We start from the raw sequence: 20,263 nt of genomic DNA on the forward strand, positions 1-20,263 counted from the left end.
TTGTCTTTTACGAGTTTTTGGGACACGTTGTGTTTAGTAGAGGGATATTGGTGGATGTACAGGAAATATAGGCTATTACCAGTTGAGAGTAGTCGTAGTCTATACCGGAGACTCGTTGTTCCTTTGGTCTGTCGGGATATTATGGGAGATTGGTTGAGGATTTATTCAGCATTACGTCGTTGACTGGACTGTCTATGAAGGGAATAGAACTTTCCGGGACGGATACTTAAGAGATTAGTTTTGGGAGTTGGACGAAAAGCTGTTAACTACACTATCTTAGTTGTACTTTCTAGTGTAGACGGATTTGTACTCTACACAGATGTATCGCATCTAGGAGTCGGTGCAGTTCCGATATAGCATGAGCGGAGTAGTCTCGTGCTAGTAGTGAGAATTCTCGTGTAATGAGAATGAGATTCATTGTTTTCCGTGGGAGATTATGTGTATTCCCGAGCCACTTCTTATCCGGGAGGAGTTACTGCAAGAAACACATTGATCTAGATTTGCGATATATTCGGGCGACACCCGATATATAGAGACTTGGAGTATTCTTATTGATGGGATGATATGAAGAAAGACATCGCGGATTTCTAGCTTGATGTCTAATATGTTAGCAAGTGGAGGCTGAACATCATAGATTAGTAGGATTGTCTCAGTTGATTTGGATACTGGAGTGGAGTGGGAGTATGTTATGATGGATTTTGTTGTGGGATTACGCAAGACTCGGAGGGGATATGATGGTTTGGGTAATTATGGTTGGGTGATGACTTGCTTCCTAGCTATTGATTTATATGGATGTATCTGTTGGATCGAGTAGCAGGATTATATAGTAGAGAGATTACTGGACCTTATGGTATATCTCTGAGTGTTATATTGGGTTCGGAGTTTCACTTTAGTATAGATTTTCACCCACAGATTGATGGATAGTTTGAGTATCCTATACAGATGTTGGAGGATCTGATGATAGTGGATTTTGGATCTATGAGGTGTTTGATTTATCCACAGTTGGTTAGGTAACCGTGTGGGAATAACAGAAGTAGGGTGAGCTCATGACTCACAGAGTCATCCTTTAGGGTTGGAGATTGGTGTATGATATTTGGATGGAGTGGTATATGAGGATACAGTTTGGATGTTACCCTTGGATGAGGATCCCTGAGTTGACCAGTAAATTTGGGGACCAAATTTTTATTAGTGGGGGAGAATGTAAGATATCGCAAAATAAATAATAAATATTACTGGACGAAAAATCTTATTGAATTTTTCCAGAATTTTTAGAAATTTTCTGGGAATTTTTTGGAGCTCGTACGGAGGGTTTTGAGGGGATCGATCGGCGGGTGCGGATAAAGCCTGTTTGGGATACCCGTTTAAGTGAGAAAATGTTTTCAATTATAAATTTATTTTCTTTTATTTTTTTCCCCAAATTCGTCGATTCCCACCCCATCTTCCTCGATCTCCTCTTCCTCGACCTCGCGCCCGAAATCCCCTTTCTTCTCCGGCGATTTCTCCGCCCGATCATCGACGTCGAGCCTCCTTCCCCCTCTCCCTCTCAAGGCATGGAGCCTCTCCTTCCTCTTGCCGATCTCTCCCTCTATCTCGATTTCTCTCATGCGCACGGGTGACCCCGACGTCGACGGTTTCCCAGACAGTCTCGGCCTCACAACGCCGCCTGAGGACCTCACCGGGATCTTGAAGGTGCTGACCGATCGCTTCCTCATCGGTTCCTTGTGCGCGATGGGCGGCGGTGTGGCATCTAGGGCACGGCGTGAAGAGGTTGATTCGTATCTTTTCCGGCCGATCGAGCCCTTTCTCTTCTCCTCTTCGATCTGCTCGCTAGAGGGCAAACTGGATCATCGCTAGATGAGGGGGATTGTGCCACACCAGCGGTAGGTGATCGAGTGAGGTAAAGTTTTGTCGGGCAAATCTTGTGGATTCAAGGTTTCAGTTTCTATAGGTTCTAATGTTGACATCATTCTGTTTTGGGCTAGGGGAAGCTTCGGATCAACCTAGTGATGGACCTCCCCTAAGCAGAGCTTCATCTTCTTCAATTCTTGCAACTGTTAAGGTTCCAGTGTAGAGGTGGAGGCCTGTTTGAGGTGAGTAAGACTCTGTATTTTGGGGTTTTAGCAAACTAATTGCTCTACAGTTAGGTTGTGGATTGATTTTGGAAGGAATTGGTGTGTAGGCATTTTTGTAGATTTTGGACAGTGGGAGTAGGGGTTGTGAGCTCTTGATTGGTGACTATGCCTCAAGGTAAGTGTTTACCACTAGTTTTCTTATTAGGTTTGCTTTGTTTTGGGTGATCATGGAAGGTTGAAAGAAGGATTAGGGTTTTACTTCCAGTTGTAAGTTGTTGTGTTTTGGTTAATTAGTTGTTGATGAGTGTTTGATTGTGCGAAGTCATGGATTAAATGATGGATTATGTAGGGTGGATGAATATCATGACTTCATGTTTGTCATTGGGATCATTAGATTGATTATTAGATGTGGGGTGTTTAGTTTATGATTTGAAGGATTTATGATGAGTTTGGATTAGTGTTTGATTGATGATGAATTATGTGAGTTGGATTTAAGATGTGTTGATTAATGAGTTTTGGATTGATTAATAGATTATGGATTATGGTTGGATTTAGAAAGAGTGGAGTTTAAGGATGGACCTATCATCTACTTTGGTTTGGATCATTGGGTTGAAACTAAACAGGGTTACCTAATCGACGTAGGATTAGGTTTCGGGTTTAGTTTATTGTTGATTATGTGACTAGCTAAACATTATATATATACCATGTGATTCGCAGGACTTGGATTCGGGACGAGCGTCTCGAAGTGGAATTGATTTATCTGACGCGGTCGACAGATAAAGGCGGGTATTTCTTCCTTGGCCTCTATGTAGGTTTTCTTGTACTTAGTGCATGGATATTATTGGATGAATTAGGCTGCTTTATCTTATATCATGATCGGTTGCTGTTTTTCCTGCATGATACTTATGCTTGACCCTTGTGATGATCTATTTTAATTCATATACAGTCTCCACTCTTGATATCTACTCTGTTGTGATTACACGTGTAGAGTATGGCTTGTAGGGATTGTCGGGTTGTTGGTATTCCCATGCTGATTGGGTATATGATGTGGACTGTACATAGATGGGTATGTGTTATAGGAGTCATCTAGTTGACCGTGCATTTACATGTGGTGTGTACATACGTATTTGTCATGTACTTTTGGAGGAGTTGTGTGGATTGTATGTTTAGAGTATATACACATGTCTGTTGTATTGTTATTGGAGGATACATGTTGATTGTACTTATCTTTTGTGTACATGTGTCTGGTGGGATTATTGGAGATTTTTGGTTGATTATACATGTGTAATGTGTACATATGTTTGGTGGGATACGTGGAGGTATCATGACGATTATACTCATGTTGGAGGTATTTATGAGGTTTGGAGTTATTGCATGGATGATGATTTTATATATATATATATACATCATGTTCATCATTCATTGTATCTGATGACCATTGTCTCCCTTGTGGTGAGAGAGTCGTCAGTTGGTTTGGTTTAGCGCCGCACACTCTGGGTAGAGCAGTTGCCGCTCGTCCTGTCGTGCCACCCGATCACGAGGTTTAGTGAGATCCGGCGTTGTGAGCAGTCAGGGACCCTGATGCTATTTAGCTAGATAGCTATTAGCGGACTGTCCGCCTCGACCACTATATAGTGGGCTGGAGGGTAGTACAGTCGTCACAGACCCAAGCCTCTCGGCCATACAGGGGTCGTGGTGTTCGGAGAGGTGGCGGGGGTGACCATGGAGCATGCATGCACTTTTTCATATGATGCACGGTGCATCTGGGGGTTATATTTGCATACATGCCTAGTAGATACTAGTTGCATGTGATTGTCGTTGTTGCACTTGATTGAGATATGGTTGTTGCATTTGGTTGTCATGTTGCATGCATGTCATTTATTTTACATGTATATGCAGTTGTATTTATATTGCACAGGTGTCATGAGTATGTCTGTTGCAGATCCGGTGAGTATACTGACCATTGTACCAGGTGTTGATTCCAGATTGGGTATGTATCTGTCATTATGTTAGTTGTGGTTTGTACAATTGATATGTCAGGTTATTTTGTCAGATATGTTTAGGTGCATTGATTATGATAGTATGATCATGTTCTTATTCCCCTACTGAGACTGTATACTTTGATCTCCATGTTTATTTATGGACCATGCACTATCTTGTCTATTACCCGCTGAGTTACCTATACTCACCACCGCATGTATATCCTTATGTTTTCAGGTAGATGGTTGGAGTGTCGCTCGGAGTATCCTGTCTGTCAAGTCCTACGTCACATCCGAAGACCGTACTTGTTTTCTTTTGTATATCTTTTTATTATTTCTGGCATTGTATTTATGTTTAGCCATGTGACTATCTTCAGGTTTTGGTGTTGTATTTGTGTTTAAGTCGTGCCGGCATGCATTGTATTTATTTGTGTTGTGTGGGCTTTTCTTCGTTTTTCCTCTGTGTTTTAGTACAGCCGTGTGGGCTGTTTTATATATAACTGCGTGGTTGTGATTGTTTCATTCCAGCCGAGTGGGCTGTTATTATAACTGCGTGGTTGTGTATATAAATATTCCAGCCGCATGTGGCTGATGTATATTTTGTTTGTAGTGATGTTTCATATTGTCATCGGTATAGGGGAGATGTTGCTGGATTTTTGTCTGGCAGGGACTCGTTTGGGGGCGTGACACACTAAATGAGCTCATAGCTCAATGTGTACAAGAAGTAGAGAGATTAAGGGGTGACACATCTCAAAGTGCTCACTATGCATCCTCATCTCAGTAATCAAATAAGAAAAGGAAGAAGGGTAAGGGTAAACAACTTGCAGTGATTGAGGCTTCAGGATATAAGGTGCAAAAGCAACAAGATCCGGACCCAACTTGTTTCTTTTGTAAAATGAAAGGTCATCTGAAGAAGGATTGCTCTAGATACGCCAACTGCATGCCAAGAAAGGTATACTTCTCAACTTTATTAGTTCAGAAGTCAATCTAGCTACAGTACCTAATATCACTTGGTGGATAGATACTGGTGTAACTACTCATGTAAGTGTAATTATGCAGGGTTGCTTCACGATCTTAATGCCAATTGATGCCGAAAGATTCATCTATACCGGAACGGACAAGAAGGCAAAAGTAGAGGCAATAGGTGTCTTTAGAGTTTGTTTGGGGAACAATGTACTTTTGAATTTGGAAAATACATTTGTAGTGTCGTCTTTTAAATGAAACTTAATTTCTATTTCATGTTTGGGCAAATCCAGATACACTTGTTCATTTAGAAATGGAAAATTTAGTATTTTTCAAAATTCTATTTTGTGTGATATTGGTTCCTTGATTGATAAGCTATATAGATTGGACACTGAAACTCATACGGATAATCTTGTGATGCATAGTGATCCTGTCCGAACCAGGAGTCAACGGACGCTGGGGATGTGGCGCTCCCTGCTAGATCCTCGAGTGCTCCGGCGAACCTGCAACAAAACCGAGCCGGGGGGTGTCCCGGCGACGGCCCTCCGACGCTCAAGTTAGGCGAAGGAATAAGAGAGTGGCTTAGAAAAAGTAGACTTGTGTACCTCCGGTTGAAGAAGTGGAGGCCTTATATAGACCTCTTGAAGGAGCCTGGGCACACCAATCGAAGCAATCACCTGCTTTCGACCATACCTAGGTGTGGGCCTGTCAGAAGGGCATCCATAAGACCATACTGCTACTGTATCAACCTTTCCGTGATGTGATGGTGGGGCCTTTAATAGTGTCATCTTGCGTACAGTCTAATCATCATGCCTTTGCTGACATACCATATCCCGAGCCAAGCGAATAGGCCGCTCGGCTAACCACTGTTCCCTCGCCACGATTCCGGCCGAGCGGACACCTCCGCTCGGTCACTCTGTCCTCGGCCGAGCGGACACCTCCGCTCGGCCACTCGGCTCCGGTTCTCCTGCTTTGGCGTCGGAAACCCAAACCTTTGGCTGGGTAATCTCTGGTTCTGCTCGGACGGGACCCCATCTGTGGGTCCCCCATTCTTACCGCCGGATCACTTGCCTCCCCTTCAAGTCTAGTCGAAGGAGGCAGTGAGTCCGACTGACTGGACTGTGTGTCCGAGCGGGCGGTCGTCGCCTTATCGCTGCTGCTGATATCCCTTGAGTCGTTCGGCCCTAATGCCAAATTTAGCCTCTCGGCTCTTCGCTTTGTATGCCTTGGCGCCCAACGTGGATGTTTGCTTGTCTAAATCCTCTTGAAAATCGCGTAAGTCTTTTTCATTAAGCCGAAGCATGCGCGGTATGGGCGCATTAATTGCGCTCGGTGACAGAGCGCCACGTGGCTCGTCTCTAGTGGCGGTGACGCTCCGTACGATGGGACGCCCTTTGTTTTGAAATGAACGGCTAGATGATGACCTCGCCTCTTGTGCCCTGCTTCCGATGGACGAGGCTGAGCGGTCTCGTTTGTATAAAGCCCTCGTTCTGGCCTTCACGCCGCACTCTCTGTTTCATCACGCGTCCTCTGTCGAAGCTGCCTGCTGCTAGCTTACTCCGGCGACTCCCAGTGCTTGCTTTCCGACGGTTTTCGAGTTCCTGGGGATTCTTTCCTTTGATCTTCCCTCAGTAAGCTTCTTCTCTTCTCTCGTCCCCTTGTTTCCGAGTATTGCTATGCTTCCTTCCCTTCTTTAGTCATGGCGAGCACTTCTGTACCCGCTACCGAGGTTCACGGTCCGTGGTATATGAGTATGGAGAGTAGGTTCGATGAGGAGCGTGCCCGGCGCGTTGTTAGGACCTACGGGATCCCGAACGACCATGAAATAGTTGTAGCCGGCCCGACCGATCGGCCCCATAACCCGCCGATCAGTACCATTTGTTTTTTTCTGGACTAATTCCAGGGCGGCCTTAGATTTCCTACCCATCCATTTATTTTGGAAGTTTGTAATTATTTCCGCATCCCGCTCGGCCAACTTGTGCTGAATTCCTTTAGGCTACTGAGCGGGGTGGTCGTCCTCTTTAGGCTGCACAGTATCCCACTTGACCCCAAAATATTCCACTACTTCTTCTACCCCAAACAATCCGAGTTGGGTACTTTTATTTTCCAAATTAGAATAGGCTTCAAATTTTTTGAGAACATGCCGACCTCCAACAAGCACTGGAAGGAGTTCTTCTTCTATATACGTCTTCCCGAGCGGCCCGCATTCCGAACCAAATGGCAGACCGCTGTGCCGACCCAGCCGGAGCTCGGCAAATTCAGAAGCAATCCGGCCTACCTTCATGCGGCAAACCGCTTGTCCGGTCAGCGGTACAAAATCGACCAGTTGCTTCTTAAGGGGGTGTTGTACATTTTTGGATTATCTCCCGTTCGGGCCAATCTCCCCTACCGCATGGGTAAGGACTCTTTACTCCCTTCGCCTTTTTTGTCTAACTGATTTTAATTTCTTCCACTGCAGCCGAAGTCATGTGGCGCTCCAAGGCTACCGATCATCTGAGATTGAAGGCTGTGGAAATTGAGGCGGCTACCAAAAAACAACTCGCCGAGCGGGGTCTTATCCCCAGCCGCCCGGCAGATGCAGGCGAGGGGGGGACGCAGTCTGCCCCTGAAACAGAAGTTACCCAATCTGCTTCAACAGAGGTTGAGGCGGATCCTGTTTCCTCTGCTCCAGCTGAGCTGGGAGTCCCCCAGGCCGGGGATTCACCACTGGAAGTTCGGCGGAAACGTCGAAGAGACTCCAGCCTTCCACCAACCCAAGAGGGCGAACCACAGGCGCCGATCGAGATCGCTTCTCCAGATCGCACGCCTTCGCAGATCAGGACCCCCGTGGCCTCGCCCACCGCACAGCCCTCTGGCTCTCCTCCACGGACTCGTCGTCGCTTACGACGGTTGGGTGAAACTTCAACCATAGGGGAGTCCTCGGGCCAGGCGACTACGGCTGAGGAAGTGCCGGCCGGCCACCCGACCATCAAGACTACCCTTCAATTCCCATCGGAGGAATATTTATTGTCTGCCGATCAGCCATCAAGCCCCGTTTATGAAATAACCTTGACAGGTCCGCTCGCCAAACTTTTCGAGGACGCCCAGATTCGGGTGGCCCTCATGACGCCCAAGCAGCTCGGCGATAACTACATGCAGCAGGCCACTAAGGTAGGTTCATTTTTCTTCCTGCGCCATGCTACTGTTTGGTTCCTGATTTTATTATTCCACTTACAGCATTGGGCGGAGCAAATCGCCACTAGCCATCGGCTGGCCGAGCTGGAGGATCTCATGGAAAAACTCCAAGTCTCGGGGGGTCCATCGGCCGAGCGGGAGAAACAAGCCCGCGAGGCCGAACAGAAGAAGGTCGCCGACCTGGCTACAGAGGTGGCTCGACTTGAAGGCTTGGTGAAGAAACGCGACGCAGACGTGAAGCGCGCCAGTAGCCGGAAGAAGCGGGCGATCGCTGATCTGGACAAGATGAAAGTTGAAGTCCGAGCCCTAGATCAGCGATCTAAGGAGCTAGAAGCCCAATTAACTGCCGAACAGGATGGGCGCTCAGCTGAACGCACTAAAGCGGAGGTTGACCAGAAAGTTCTCCAAGATTCACTAATTACCTCCCGGGCGGCGCTCAGAAAGTACAAGGAAGAGGAGCCGAGTCGTCTGGCTGCTGCACGTCAAGATTACCTCCGCTCGGAGAGGTTTGGCACGAAATTTGGCGGCAGCGTCTCTTCAACCTTTGCCGAGGCCGTTAAGGTCACTATGGCCTACTTGAAGAAGGGTGGCCACCTCCCTGCGGGAATGCACATTCCCGCCTCCGATCTGGCGGCCATGATAGACGACATTCCGGACGGTTTCTTCAACTTCGAAGACCCCGAGTGAAGAGTGTTCCTCGTCTCTATCTTGTTTTTGCGTTTCTTACGCCCAGCGCAACCTTTTGTACTTGCCGTTCAGCATGCTTTCCCTTTAATGTAATTATGTCTCTGCTTGCGTCTTCCTGATCATTATCCATAATATTCTTTTGTTTGCTTAACGTTTATGCTTAGAGTCAGTCATGCTCTAAGTGTTCTCCGTCACGCGGCCGATCAGCTTAACCCATTAAACAAAGTCCGAGCGGGAGGGCCTACTCGCTCTGCACGTATCTAGCCTGTGTGAAGTCAACAAACGCCAAGTATCGAAGGACCAACGCCCGAGCGGGCCTAAATGTTTTAATACTTAATTCTCTGATATTCGTTCGTCCGCCCGGGGTATTTATAGTCGCCGGACCGACTCGATTTTTAACGATGGTGATCGTCGATTTTCCGCTCGGATTTTATAGACGCCGGCTCGTCTCTACGGTTTAACGTCTGGGCTAGACGGTCTTCCGCTCGGAGGGTTTATAGACGCCGGACCGTCTCGATTTTTAACGACGGGGCTCGTCGGCACGGATATTTATAGCCGGTCGACGAGGCTCTCGATCTTTAATGATAGAGCTCGTCGGTCTTCTGCTCGGGGATTTATAGACGCCGGCTCGTCTCTACGGTTTAACGTCTGGGCTAGACGGTCTTCCGCTCGGAGGGTTTATAGACGTCGGACCGTCTCTCGATCTTTAACAACGGGGCTCGTCGGCGCGGATATTTATAGCCGGTCGGCGCGGTTCTCGATCTTTAACGACGGGGCTCGTCGGCGCGGATATTTATAGCCGGTAGGCGCAGCTCTCGATCTTTAACGACGGAGCTCGTCGGCGCGGATATTTATAGCCGGTCGGCGCGGCTCTCGATCTTTAACGACGGAGCTCGTCGGTGCGGATATTTATAGCCGGTCGGCGCGGCTCTCGATCTTTAACGACGGAGCTCGTCGGCGCGGATATTTATAGTCGGTCGGCGCGGCTCTCGATCTTTAACGACGGAGCTCGTCGGCGCGGATATTTATAGCTGGTCGGCTCGGCTCTCGATCTTTAACGACGAAGCTCGTCGGCGCGGATATTTATAGCCGGTCGGCGCGGCTCTCGATCTTTAACGACGGAGCTCGTCGGCGCGGATATTTATAGCCGGTCGCTGAGCTCTCGATCTTTAACGACGGAGCTCGTCGGCGCGGATATTTATAGCCGGTCGGCGCGGCTCTCGATCTTTAACGACGGAGCTCGTCGGTGCGGATATTTATAGCCGGTCGGCGCGGCTCTCGATCTTTAACGACGGAGCTCGTCGGTGCGGATATTTATAGCCGGTCGGCGCGGCTCTCGATCTTTAACGACGGAGCTCGTCGCGGCTATTTATAGCCGGTCGGCGCGTCTCTCGATCTTTAACGACGGAGCTCGTCGGCGCGGATATTTATAGCCGGTCGGCGCGGCTCTCGATCTTTAACGACGGAGCTCGTCGGCGCGGATATTTATAGCCGGTCGGCGCGGCTCTCGATCTTTAACGACGGAGCTCGTCGGCGCGGATATTTATAGTCGGTCGGCGCGGCTCTCGATCTTTAACGACGGAGCTCGTCGGCGCGGATATTTATAGCCGGTCGGCGCGGCTCTCGATCTTTAACGACGGAGCTCGTCGGCGCGGATATTTATAGCCGGTCGGCGCGGCTCTCGATCTTTAACGACGGAGCTCGTCGGTCTTCTGCTCGGGGATTTATAGACGCCAGCTCGTCTCCCGGTTTCCCGGCCGGAGGGTTTATAGACGCCGGACCGTCTCGATTTTTAACGACGGGGCTTGCATATATAAACCTCCCGGCCGAGCGGCTCTGGGGCCTTCGGATAACCAACCGTTCGGCTATGAACACAGAATGCCTTGGGAATAATTTGTTTCCTGCGATAAAAGGAGTACAGCTATTTTGAATTTACACAAAATAGAGCAAAAGCGCACCTCTCACCCAGCTCTATATGGCTGAAGGTGATTTGCACTCCATGGCCGATCCAGCATCCGACCTTCCACATCATTGAGGTAATAAGCGCCCGAACGGAGCTTCTCGACCACTTCAAAGGGTCCTGCCCAGGGAGCTTCCAACTTGCCGACATCTCCGACCGGCTTGACTTTCTTCCAAACTAGGTCGCCTACTTGAAAGGCTCTGGGGATCACGCGCCGGTTGTAGTTCTGTTTCATACGTTGCCGGTACGCCATCAGCCGGACAGACGCTTTAGCTCTTTCCTCTTCGACCAAGTCTAGCTTCATGCTCCTCCGTTCGGCGTTATCTTCATCATAATTTTGTACCCGAACGGACTCCACCCCAACTTCAATCGGGATGACTGCTTCGCCTCCATATACCAAGTGAAATGGAGTGACGCCCGTTCCCTCCTTTGGTGTCGTGCGGAGAGCCCATAGGACGCCCGGCAGCTCGTTGCCTCCTTCATGGTCGAGCCGAGCCCGTAAAATTCTGAGAATCTCCCGGTTGGTTACCTCGGCTTGACCGTTACTCTGGGGGTATGCCACCGATGTGAAGTGCTGCTCGATGCCATAACTTTCGCACCACTTCCCGAGCAACTTCCCAGTGAATTGACGTCCGTTGTCGGAGATGAGTCGTCTTGGGATGCCAAAGCGGCAGATGATATTTTGTCATATGAACTTTTTAACCATCTGCTCGGATATTTTTGCAAGTGGCTCAGCTTATACCCATTTTGAGAAGTAGTCGACCGCCACCAATAAGAACTTCCGCTGCCCGGTAGCCATGGGGAAGGGTCCCACGATGTCCATCCCCCATTGGTCGAACGGGCAGGCCACAGTTGATGCTTTCCTGTTGTTTGATGGTGAACAGGCTGACGCTTGTCCTTTGATAACGTCGGCTGCTCGCAAAGTGATGAAGAAATGCCTTTCGGAACTCCTGGAAACTAGTGATAGAGCCGTCCGGCAGCCTCCGAAACCACCTATGCGCAGATTCCGATAGAGTGGTGAGAAATACCCGGCACTTTACGCCATCGGAGTACTGATGCAAGGTGGCGATGCTGTCGAACTTCCCCAAATGATCGTCGGGGTCGGTCGTCCCTTTGTAAGCTCCGATCGGCGGTGGTGTATAGTATTTTGGTAACGGATCCCGATGTATAGCTTCAGAGAACTGTCGGTGAACCTGCTCGGGCGATGTGTTCGCTCGGGGAGCTTTGCCCTTCCTATGATCCCGAACGGGAGGCTCATCGGATGAAGATCCTTGCTCCCCGTGAGCGGGCGTGATTTCTGGGGGAGTACGGAAGAGTGCCTGAGGGAACCCTCCTGTTGAAACATATTCCGGGCGGTCTGCTTGCGCCGCCTGGCCTGCTAAAGCCGAGGTTGTTTGCTGTTGCGCTCACTCAGCCTGTGCTTTCTCCTTTTGCTGCGCCACTATCTTGGCTGCCCTCGCCTCGACTATAGCGTCCAACTCTTCTTGTGAGAGTGCCACGGTATGTAGTCTTCCAGCCTCGTCCATTGCCTCTGCTCGGATGCAGGTGCGTTCCCACAGACGGCGCCAAATTGATCCTGTCCGAACCAGGAGTCAACGGACGCTGGGGATGTGGCGCTTCCTGCTGGATCCTCGAGTTCTCCGGCGAACCTGCAACAAAACCGAGCCGGGGGGGTGTCCCGGCGACGGCCCTCCGACGCTCAAGTTAGGCGAAGGAATAAGAGAGTGGCTTAGAAAAAGTAGACTTGTGTACCTCCGGTTGAAGAAGTGGAGGCCTTATATAGACCTCTCGAAGGAGCCTGGGCACACCAATCGAAGCAATCACCTGCTTTCGACCATACCTAGGTGTGGGTCTGTCAGAAGGGCATCCATAAGACCATACTGCTACTGTATCAACCTTTCCGTGACGTGATGGTGGGGCCTTTAATAGTGTCATCTTGTGTACAGTCTAATCATCATGTCTTTGCTGACATACCATATCCCGAGCCGAGCGAATAGGCCGCTCGGCTAACCACTGTTCCCTCACCACGATTCCGGCCGAGCGGACACCTCCGCTCGGCCACTCGGCTCCGGTTCTCCTGCTTTGGCGTCGGAAACTCAAACCTTTGGCTGGGTAATCTCTGGTTCTGCTCAGACGGGACCCCATCTGTGGGTCCCCCATTCTTACCGCCGGATCACATAGTATAGGTGTGAAGCGTGGTGTGACAAATGAGAATTCATCCATGTTGTGGTATAGGCGTTTAGGGCATATCTCTAAACAACGTCTAAAAATGTTAATGTCACTAGGAATTCTCAATTCTCTTGACATGTCAAATTTTGGTTTTGTATCAAGGGGAAAACAACTCACAAAAGTAATAAGGGCTCAATGCGGAGTAATGGCGTCTTAGAGCTTATACATACGGATATATGTGGATCATTCTCTAAGGCTTCTTGGAATAGTCAATCATACTTTATAAGCTTTATAGATGATTATTCTCGATATGGATACTTGTATCTTCTTCATGAGAAGTCATTATCCATGGACATGTTCAAAACCTTCAAAGTCGAAGTTGAAAATCAACTTGGTAAGAAGATTAAGGTTGTAAGATCAGACCGTGGTGGTGAATATTATGGTAGGTCTGACGGATCAGGTGAACAACATCCTGGGTCTTTTACAGATTACCTTGTTGAGTGCGGTATCGTGGCACAATACATTATGCCTGGGACACCTTAGCAGAACGGTGTAGTGGAGTGACGAAATCGAACCCTCAAGGACATGGTGAGAATTGAGAAGTATGATTGCATTTTTCTCTCTACCGGAGTCTTTGTGGGGCGAAACACTCAAGACTGTGGTTTACCTACTCAACAGAATTCCTAGTAAGGCGGTAACAAAAACCCCCCCATACAAGTTGTGCATAGGTAGAGCACCTAGTCTTAGGTATCTACATGTCGGGGTTGTCCAGCTGAAGTTAGGCCTTATAGGCCTAACGAAAGGAAATTAGACTTAAGAACTATTAGTTGTCATTTTGTAGGATACTCTGAAAACTCAGGAGATTTCAAGTTTTATAACCTCTTGAGTAGATCCTTTTTCGAGACGGGTAATGTCAAATTTATTGAGGATGGTGGGAGTGATAAAGCTATGGAAATATTATTTAAGGAGAACATTAGTGATCCTAATATAGTAACTACTAATGCAACTGATAGTGAAATAGTTACCATTCCACATATAGTTGAAGTTGCACAACCGGAAGATGTAGTTGACCATGATATTCCCATGTTACCTCCAATTCATTTGGAAGGTATATCATCTCAAATATAGGAATTCCCTCCTGTGGTTGAGAATGTCTCCCAACCACCTTAAGATCAAGTGTCACTAAGAAGATCCATTAGAGAAGGGAGATCTGTGATGTCTCGTGATTATGTTTATCTCCAAGAGCATGAATTTGGCATTAGGTTGGAAGATGATCCCATATCATTCCAAGAAGTCAAACAATGCTCTCATTTGGAAAAATGGATCAATGCCATGAAGGAAGAGATAAAGTTTATGGCGGACAATAGCGTTTGGGAACTTGTAGAATTGCCCGAAGATGTGAAATCCGTTGGTTGTAAATGGATATTTAAAACCAAACAAGAGTCATATGGCAATGTTGAAAAGTATATAAGGCACGCCTAGTTGCCAAGGGATTCACTCAAAAGTAGGACATCAATTACAAGGAGACTTTTTGGCCGATTTCGACGAAAGACTCCCTTAAGGTAATCATTGCATTTGTAGCTCATTATGATCTAGAGCTACACCAAATGGACGTTAAGCCTGTGTTTCTCAATGGAAACATTGAAGAGACTATATACATGGTACAATTGGAGAATTTTGAGTCGGATGACTCAAAGCATCTAGTATGTAAACTAAGGAAGTCCATTTATGGTTTAAAGCAGGCATCTCGTCAATGGTACCGAAAGTTTGATCAAGTGATTTTTTCATATGGTTTCAAGGAGAATCCAATTGATCAATGTTTGTATATCAAGTTCAATGGGAGCAAGTTTATAATACTTGTTCTTACGTGGATGATATATTGCTTGCAAGCAATGTTATGAGTCTGCTGCTAGAAACCAAGTCATTTCTATCCGGTAAATTTGAAATGAAGGATCTTGGTGAAACATCTTTTATCATAGGCATATAGATTGTTTGTGATCGTTCACGGTACACACTTGGACTATCACAAAAGGCTTATATAGAAAAGGTGCTCATTCGGTATGGTATACAGAGTTGTGCTCCCGACGATACTCCGGTGGCAAAGGGTGATAGACTTAGCTTGCAACAATGTCCACGTAATGAACTTGAGATCAAGGAAATGCAGCAATTCCCCTATGCATCAGCAGTAGGAAATTTGATGTATGCTCAGGTATGTACGCATCCGGATCTTGCGTACATTATGAGGATGTTGGGTAAATATTTGAGTAACCCTGGACGAGTGCATTGGAAAGTGGTAAAGAGGGTTATGCGGCATCTACAAAGAACGAAGGATTACATGCTCACTTATTGGAGATCAAGTCATCTGGAGATCATTGAATATTCAGACTCCGATTTTGTTGGATGCTTGGATAGCAGGAGGTCCACTTCAAGCTATATCTTCATGTTAGCGGAAGGGGTTATATCATGGAAAAGCACCAAACAAACGCTAATAGTCACTTCCACTATGGAGGCAGAGTTCATAGCCTACTATGAATCTTCCAACCACGGGATATGGATGCGGAACCTTATCATAGGGTTACAGATCATTGGGGACATTGACAGACTATTGAGGATCAACTGTAATAACAAAGTTGCAGAATTATATTCCAAGAATAACCACAATTTGTTAAAATCTAAACACATCGACATAAAATTTTTAACGGTTAAAGAAAGAGTTCAGAATAGTCAAATAATGATAAAGCATATAAGGATAGATTCCATGTTAGCGGATCCACTCACCAAGGGTTTGCCACCCAAGGTGTTTCATCAGCATGTACTAAATATGAGGGTTATTCCTTTTCATGAAGTACCTATTATGTAGGAATCTGTATTTTATATGATGCTCTATGTTCATAAACATATATTTTTGCTCATTGTATATACTATAGTTTTTCTTATATGTGTGCATGATTTTGTAAATGTCATATTTATTATTGTTGGCGCAGTTAGCACTAACGGTCTAAATCAAGTTTTGATGAATAACAAAATAGGTTAAGTTAGTTTTGTGGTTATCTAACACTCTGATCGAGTATACAGGAGAAGACCAGACAGGTCGACGGGCTGACCTGATGTCTGACACGAAGCCCAGCTAGGTCGACGGGCCGACCGGATAGCTGGCACGAAGTCCAAAAGGGTCGACGGGCTGACCGGACATTTGGCATGAAGTCCAACTAGGTCGACGGGCTGACCGGATAGCTGGCACGAAGCCCAGACGGGTCGAAGGGCTGATCCGACGTCTGGCAGGTAAGTGAAGGTAAGTCACTGGAGGGGAGTGACTGTGAGGACGCGTTCCTGGAAAGAGAACTTAGGCGTCGATCCGACTTAGAACCATTTCGGAACTCTAAGCCGAGATCTTGACTAGATTCTGGTCTCAGAGAGACATAATCTAATTAATATTCTGTTTAATTTTAAAACTATGTTAATACTATGTGTTACAGGATATATCTTATATTTGCCTCCGGACTAACGTTTTCTTGCAGGAAGGAATCTGCTGGAAACTGAGGGTCCGGGCGCCCGGGATGGTTCCGGGAGCTTGGAGGTGAACTTTTATCCACAACGTCATCTTGCCACGATGAGCATCCTGGTTGGCTCGGCTAAGTCATATTCAGGGTGCCTTGGAGGCTCCAAGCGCCTCGAACCTCCTATATAAGGAGGGTTAAGGCTGAAGCTTAAAACACAACTCACGATTCTCTCTCTGGTGCTCCTGTGACGCTGCGAAAACAGCCTGACAATGCTCTGCTCTTTTCTTTCCTTTTTTTTGTCAGTATTGTTTTTCTCTCATTAGCTTTCGTGTACTTTAAGTTGTAAACAAGTTCAAATTGCTAGTGAATTGCCCATCGAAAGCACCTTTGTGTGCGGACCTTGGAGTAGGAGTCGGCACAGGCTCCGAACCAAGTAAAAAATTACTTGTGTCATTCCTTTTTGCTTTACTTTTTTCGCTACGTATTCTCGATAATTTCTTTTAATCGATATCCCCCCCCCCTCTATCGAATGCTTACGATCCAATAACTATTGCAGTTTTTGCATTTGGTTGTTGTAAATATGATATGAACTCCTCTTGGAGTCATAAAGTTGAATCATGATTACCACTGCAATTCAGCATCAGGTTTTGGTAAATATGATTTTGACCCATTTAGGTCATAAAGAGTACTTATTGAGAATGAGTACTTGTAAATCACATTTCGTGTCATTCTTGTAGTACATATCCACATTTGATCTATATCATTAATGATATTAGTTCTGTGATTACTGTTAGGTCTTGTTACAGTTATAGTGGCTATGACTTCTTTAGTCCTGTACTAATTGATTTAATGGACCAGATTATTTAAAGAGATATTTAACCTATAAAGTTTGGTATATTGAGCTCAACTTAGGGGTTGTGTGATATATAAGAAATCAAGTATAACCCAAGTGAGAGATTGTAAGATTAAGTCCACATAGGTGAACTAGATCCAATTGAGTTCACATGGGTAGACTTAATCTCCATAAGATTGAGCTCATACTTGATTAATACATATATAACCAATTGTCAATAAAGTAACTAAACTCAATTAAGTGATCTAATGCTTCATGCATATAAAGAGAGTTTGGATTTAATGGATGTAGATTTAATGTATAGATCCAATAATCCGATTCATTAACATTGATGGACTGTTAATGATGGATGGGCTTTTATGATGGATAGTCTCCATAGGTTGGGTCAAGTATAAAAGGGAAGAGATAGGGTTCATTAGGGCATGTTGAACCTATCTCTCTTTCTCTCTTCTGACTTCTTTTTCCCTATTTGAGAAGGAACGTGCTTGTCGATTCAATCCTGTGGAAGACGTTCGCTACACTCGCATGATACTATGGTGATAAATAAGAAGCACTAACCTTCATGATAGATTAAGATCAGTCATTTAAAGAATTGTTGCTTCATGTTTTATACTTTAGAACTGATGATAACTAGATATTTGAGAAGAAATATATTTTTTAAATTGTTCATTGATGTATTGCAAGTCTATCAAAAGGTAGATCATTGGAAACGCGGATAACTTCAATACATAAAAAAAAAAAAAATTTAAAAAAAAAAACACCTAAAAGAGAATGGAGAGTATCGTGGCAGTTATCTACCAAGGCAAAAACGAAATAAATCGTACGAATAGTTTATTTAACTGCGCTGAGAGCTATGCTGCCTAAATAGAATTCCCTTTTGAAGAAAGAATACTCCGAGGAGAAAATTCCTGTCACCAATTGAAGGAGGAAAATCAACAACCTCTTCTGGATCGCAATTTTCTCTTTCCTATCAATCGCGAAACTTGATTCATGAAATCATTCGTCACAAACGATACTGAAGCAAAGCCTCAAGTCTTACCCATATCTCACTCTCCCCCAAATCGAAGGCAAAAAGCTTCTTCCCGATCTAAATAACGTCGATCAACAGGCGGAAGCAAAGGAGAGAAACCTTGTCGAATAAGACGTTGTTTTATTTTATGCTAAAATATGATATTATGAAAAAAAAAACAATATTCTAAAAATAAAGAAAATTAAATAAAGAAATAGATGGGTAAGATTATAATGGATTCACTCCACCAGTACAAACAATTCATCGTATATACTAAATAAATAATGATATTATAATCCTTTTTTAGGAAAAAAAAAATGTTATCTTCTTTCGCATAATTCCTAGTTTTGTTTCAGTTTGGATCTGCAGCTCGTCGGCTTCTACCACTTTGCCTTGGCCGGAACGCCTCCGAAGTCGCTCTGCCGCCAGTACTCCCCCAAGAAGGTTTTTGCTGCGTCCAAGCTTGGGTAGTAAGGTGGCTCTAGAAACATCTGCGTCAGTGGATCCAGTGATTCCGCAGGCACGTACACCGCTCGGTTTCCTATCACCTCCAGATTCCCCATCACCGCTGTCGCCACCTGCCTGTACGCGAAGAAGAATCGCTTCAATGCTGCCTCCACCGCCTGCATCGCCTGCAGCAGCTCCACCTTCCCCGCCTCCTCCCCTTCCCCACGCCGCCGGCTGTGGAACAGGTTCATCGCGGCGTTCTGCACCCGCGGCCCACCGTTAGGATCTGCCTCCACGCCAAGGATCCGCGGTACGCTCTGCCGGAGCTCCTTGAACGTACCCGTCACGTGCATCAGCGCCTCCGACCGGAAGCAGGCCGCCTCTTCGCCGCCAGAAGCGGCTTTGATCACCAGTTGGCTCTTGAGTCGGAGGAAGTCGTCCGGATCCATCAGAAGATGGAGGTCTTCCACATCGGAGAGAAGCTTCCATATGCGCTCCATGAGCCAGCAATCGCTCGCAGCAGCCGCCCAGTCCTCTGCTTCGATCCTCTGTTCCACGCGGGCGAGGAGCTCGCGGGCAGCGCTTAGCCAGGACTCGAGGATCTGATGGATCGTGCACAAGACTTGGTCCTCCTGGTCAGCCTTGGAGCATCGCTTGAGGATATGGAGATCCAAGGGCCGGACGACGAGGTCGTACTCGAGGGTGGGCTTCCCGGCGAGGTTGGGCTCGCCAAGCCCCAAAGTGAAGGCGCACCCTTGCATGTGGCTCTCGATCTGGAACAGGATCTTGGCGGCGACATCCTCCGACTTCTCCCACGCCGCTAGCCGCGGCAGCAGGCTCGCCTCGCTCGTGCGTGCCACCACGCTCGCCGCCTCGCCGGGGGCCTTCCACACCTCCTGCGAACTGTATTTCCGAGACAGTACCCCGGCGCACAAGCTGAGATCAGCGACGGGTGCGCCGGCACCACCACCCTCCTCGCAGAGAGCGGCGATAAGCTCGATCTCCCGGGAGGCGAGCGACTCGAGCCGGCGTTTCCACTGGCGGTGGTTGGCGTACGGCCGGGGGTCGGAAAGGGAAAGGGAAACGAACCGGAAGGTGATCTCCAGTCCTTGGAGGGCCGGCTTTAGAACCGCCTCGTTGCGCCACTGAGGGAACTCTCTAGACCCGGCGAGCTTGGCGAGCTCAGGCAGTCGAAAATATCGTTCGTAGGCGGCTGTGGCGGACGCGTCGCGGCCCGATTGAGAAGAGGCGGAGGACGTCGAGGGGAACGAATTATTATCGGATGCCGCCGGAGATTTCGCAGATATCTTCGACGCCGCCATCAAATCTTGGTATTCCAGAAGATAGATGCAGAGGAAGGTTGCAGATTGAACACCACCTGTTCGACGAAATGTTGGTATAACCTGCACTATACTTTCCTACTCTTGTTTTTTCACAGAATAAATTCATA

General features: G+C 46.9%; 1 protein-coding gene across 1 annotated transcript; it reads right to left on the bottom strand.

Annotated features, from left to right (window-relative positions):
- Positions 1-18,573: 18,573 nt before the first annotated feature.
- LOC122000974 (nematode resistance protein-like HSPRO1) lies at positions 18,574-20,263 on the bottom strand. Its single transcript, XM_042555499.1, has one exon. It carries the CDS (start codon positions 20,133-20,135, stop codon positions 18,747-18,749), a length of 1,389 nt encoding a protein of 462 aa, XP_042411433.1. The 5' UTR covers positions 20,136-20,263; the 3' UTR covers positions 18,574-18,746.

This window comes from Zingiber officinale, chromosome 7A (assembly GCF_018446385.1).
Source record: "Zingiber officinale cultivar Zhangliang chromosome 7A, Zo_v1.1, whole genome shotgun sequence".
Taxonomy (NCBI): Eukaryota; Viridiplantae; Streptophyta; class Magnoliopsida; order Zingiberales; family Zingiberaceae; genus Zingiber; species Zingiber officinale.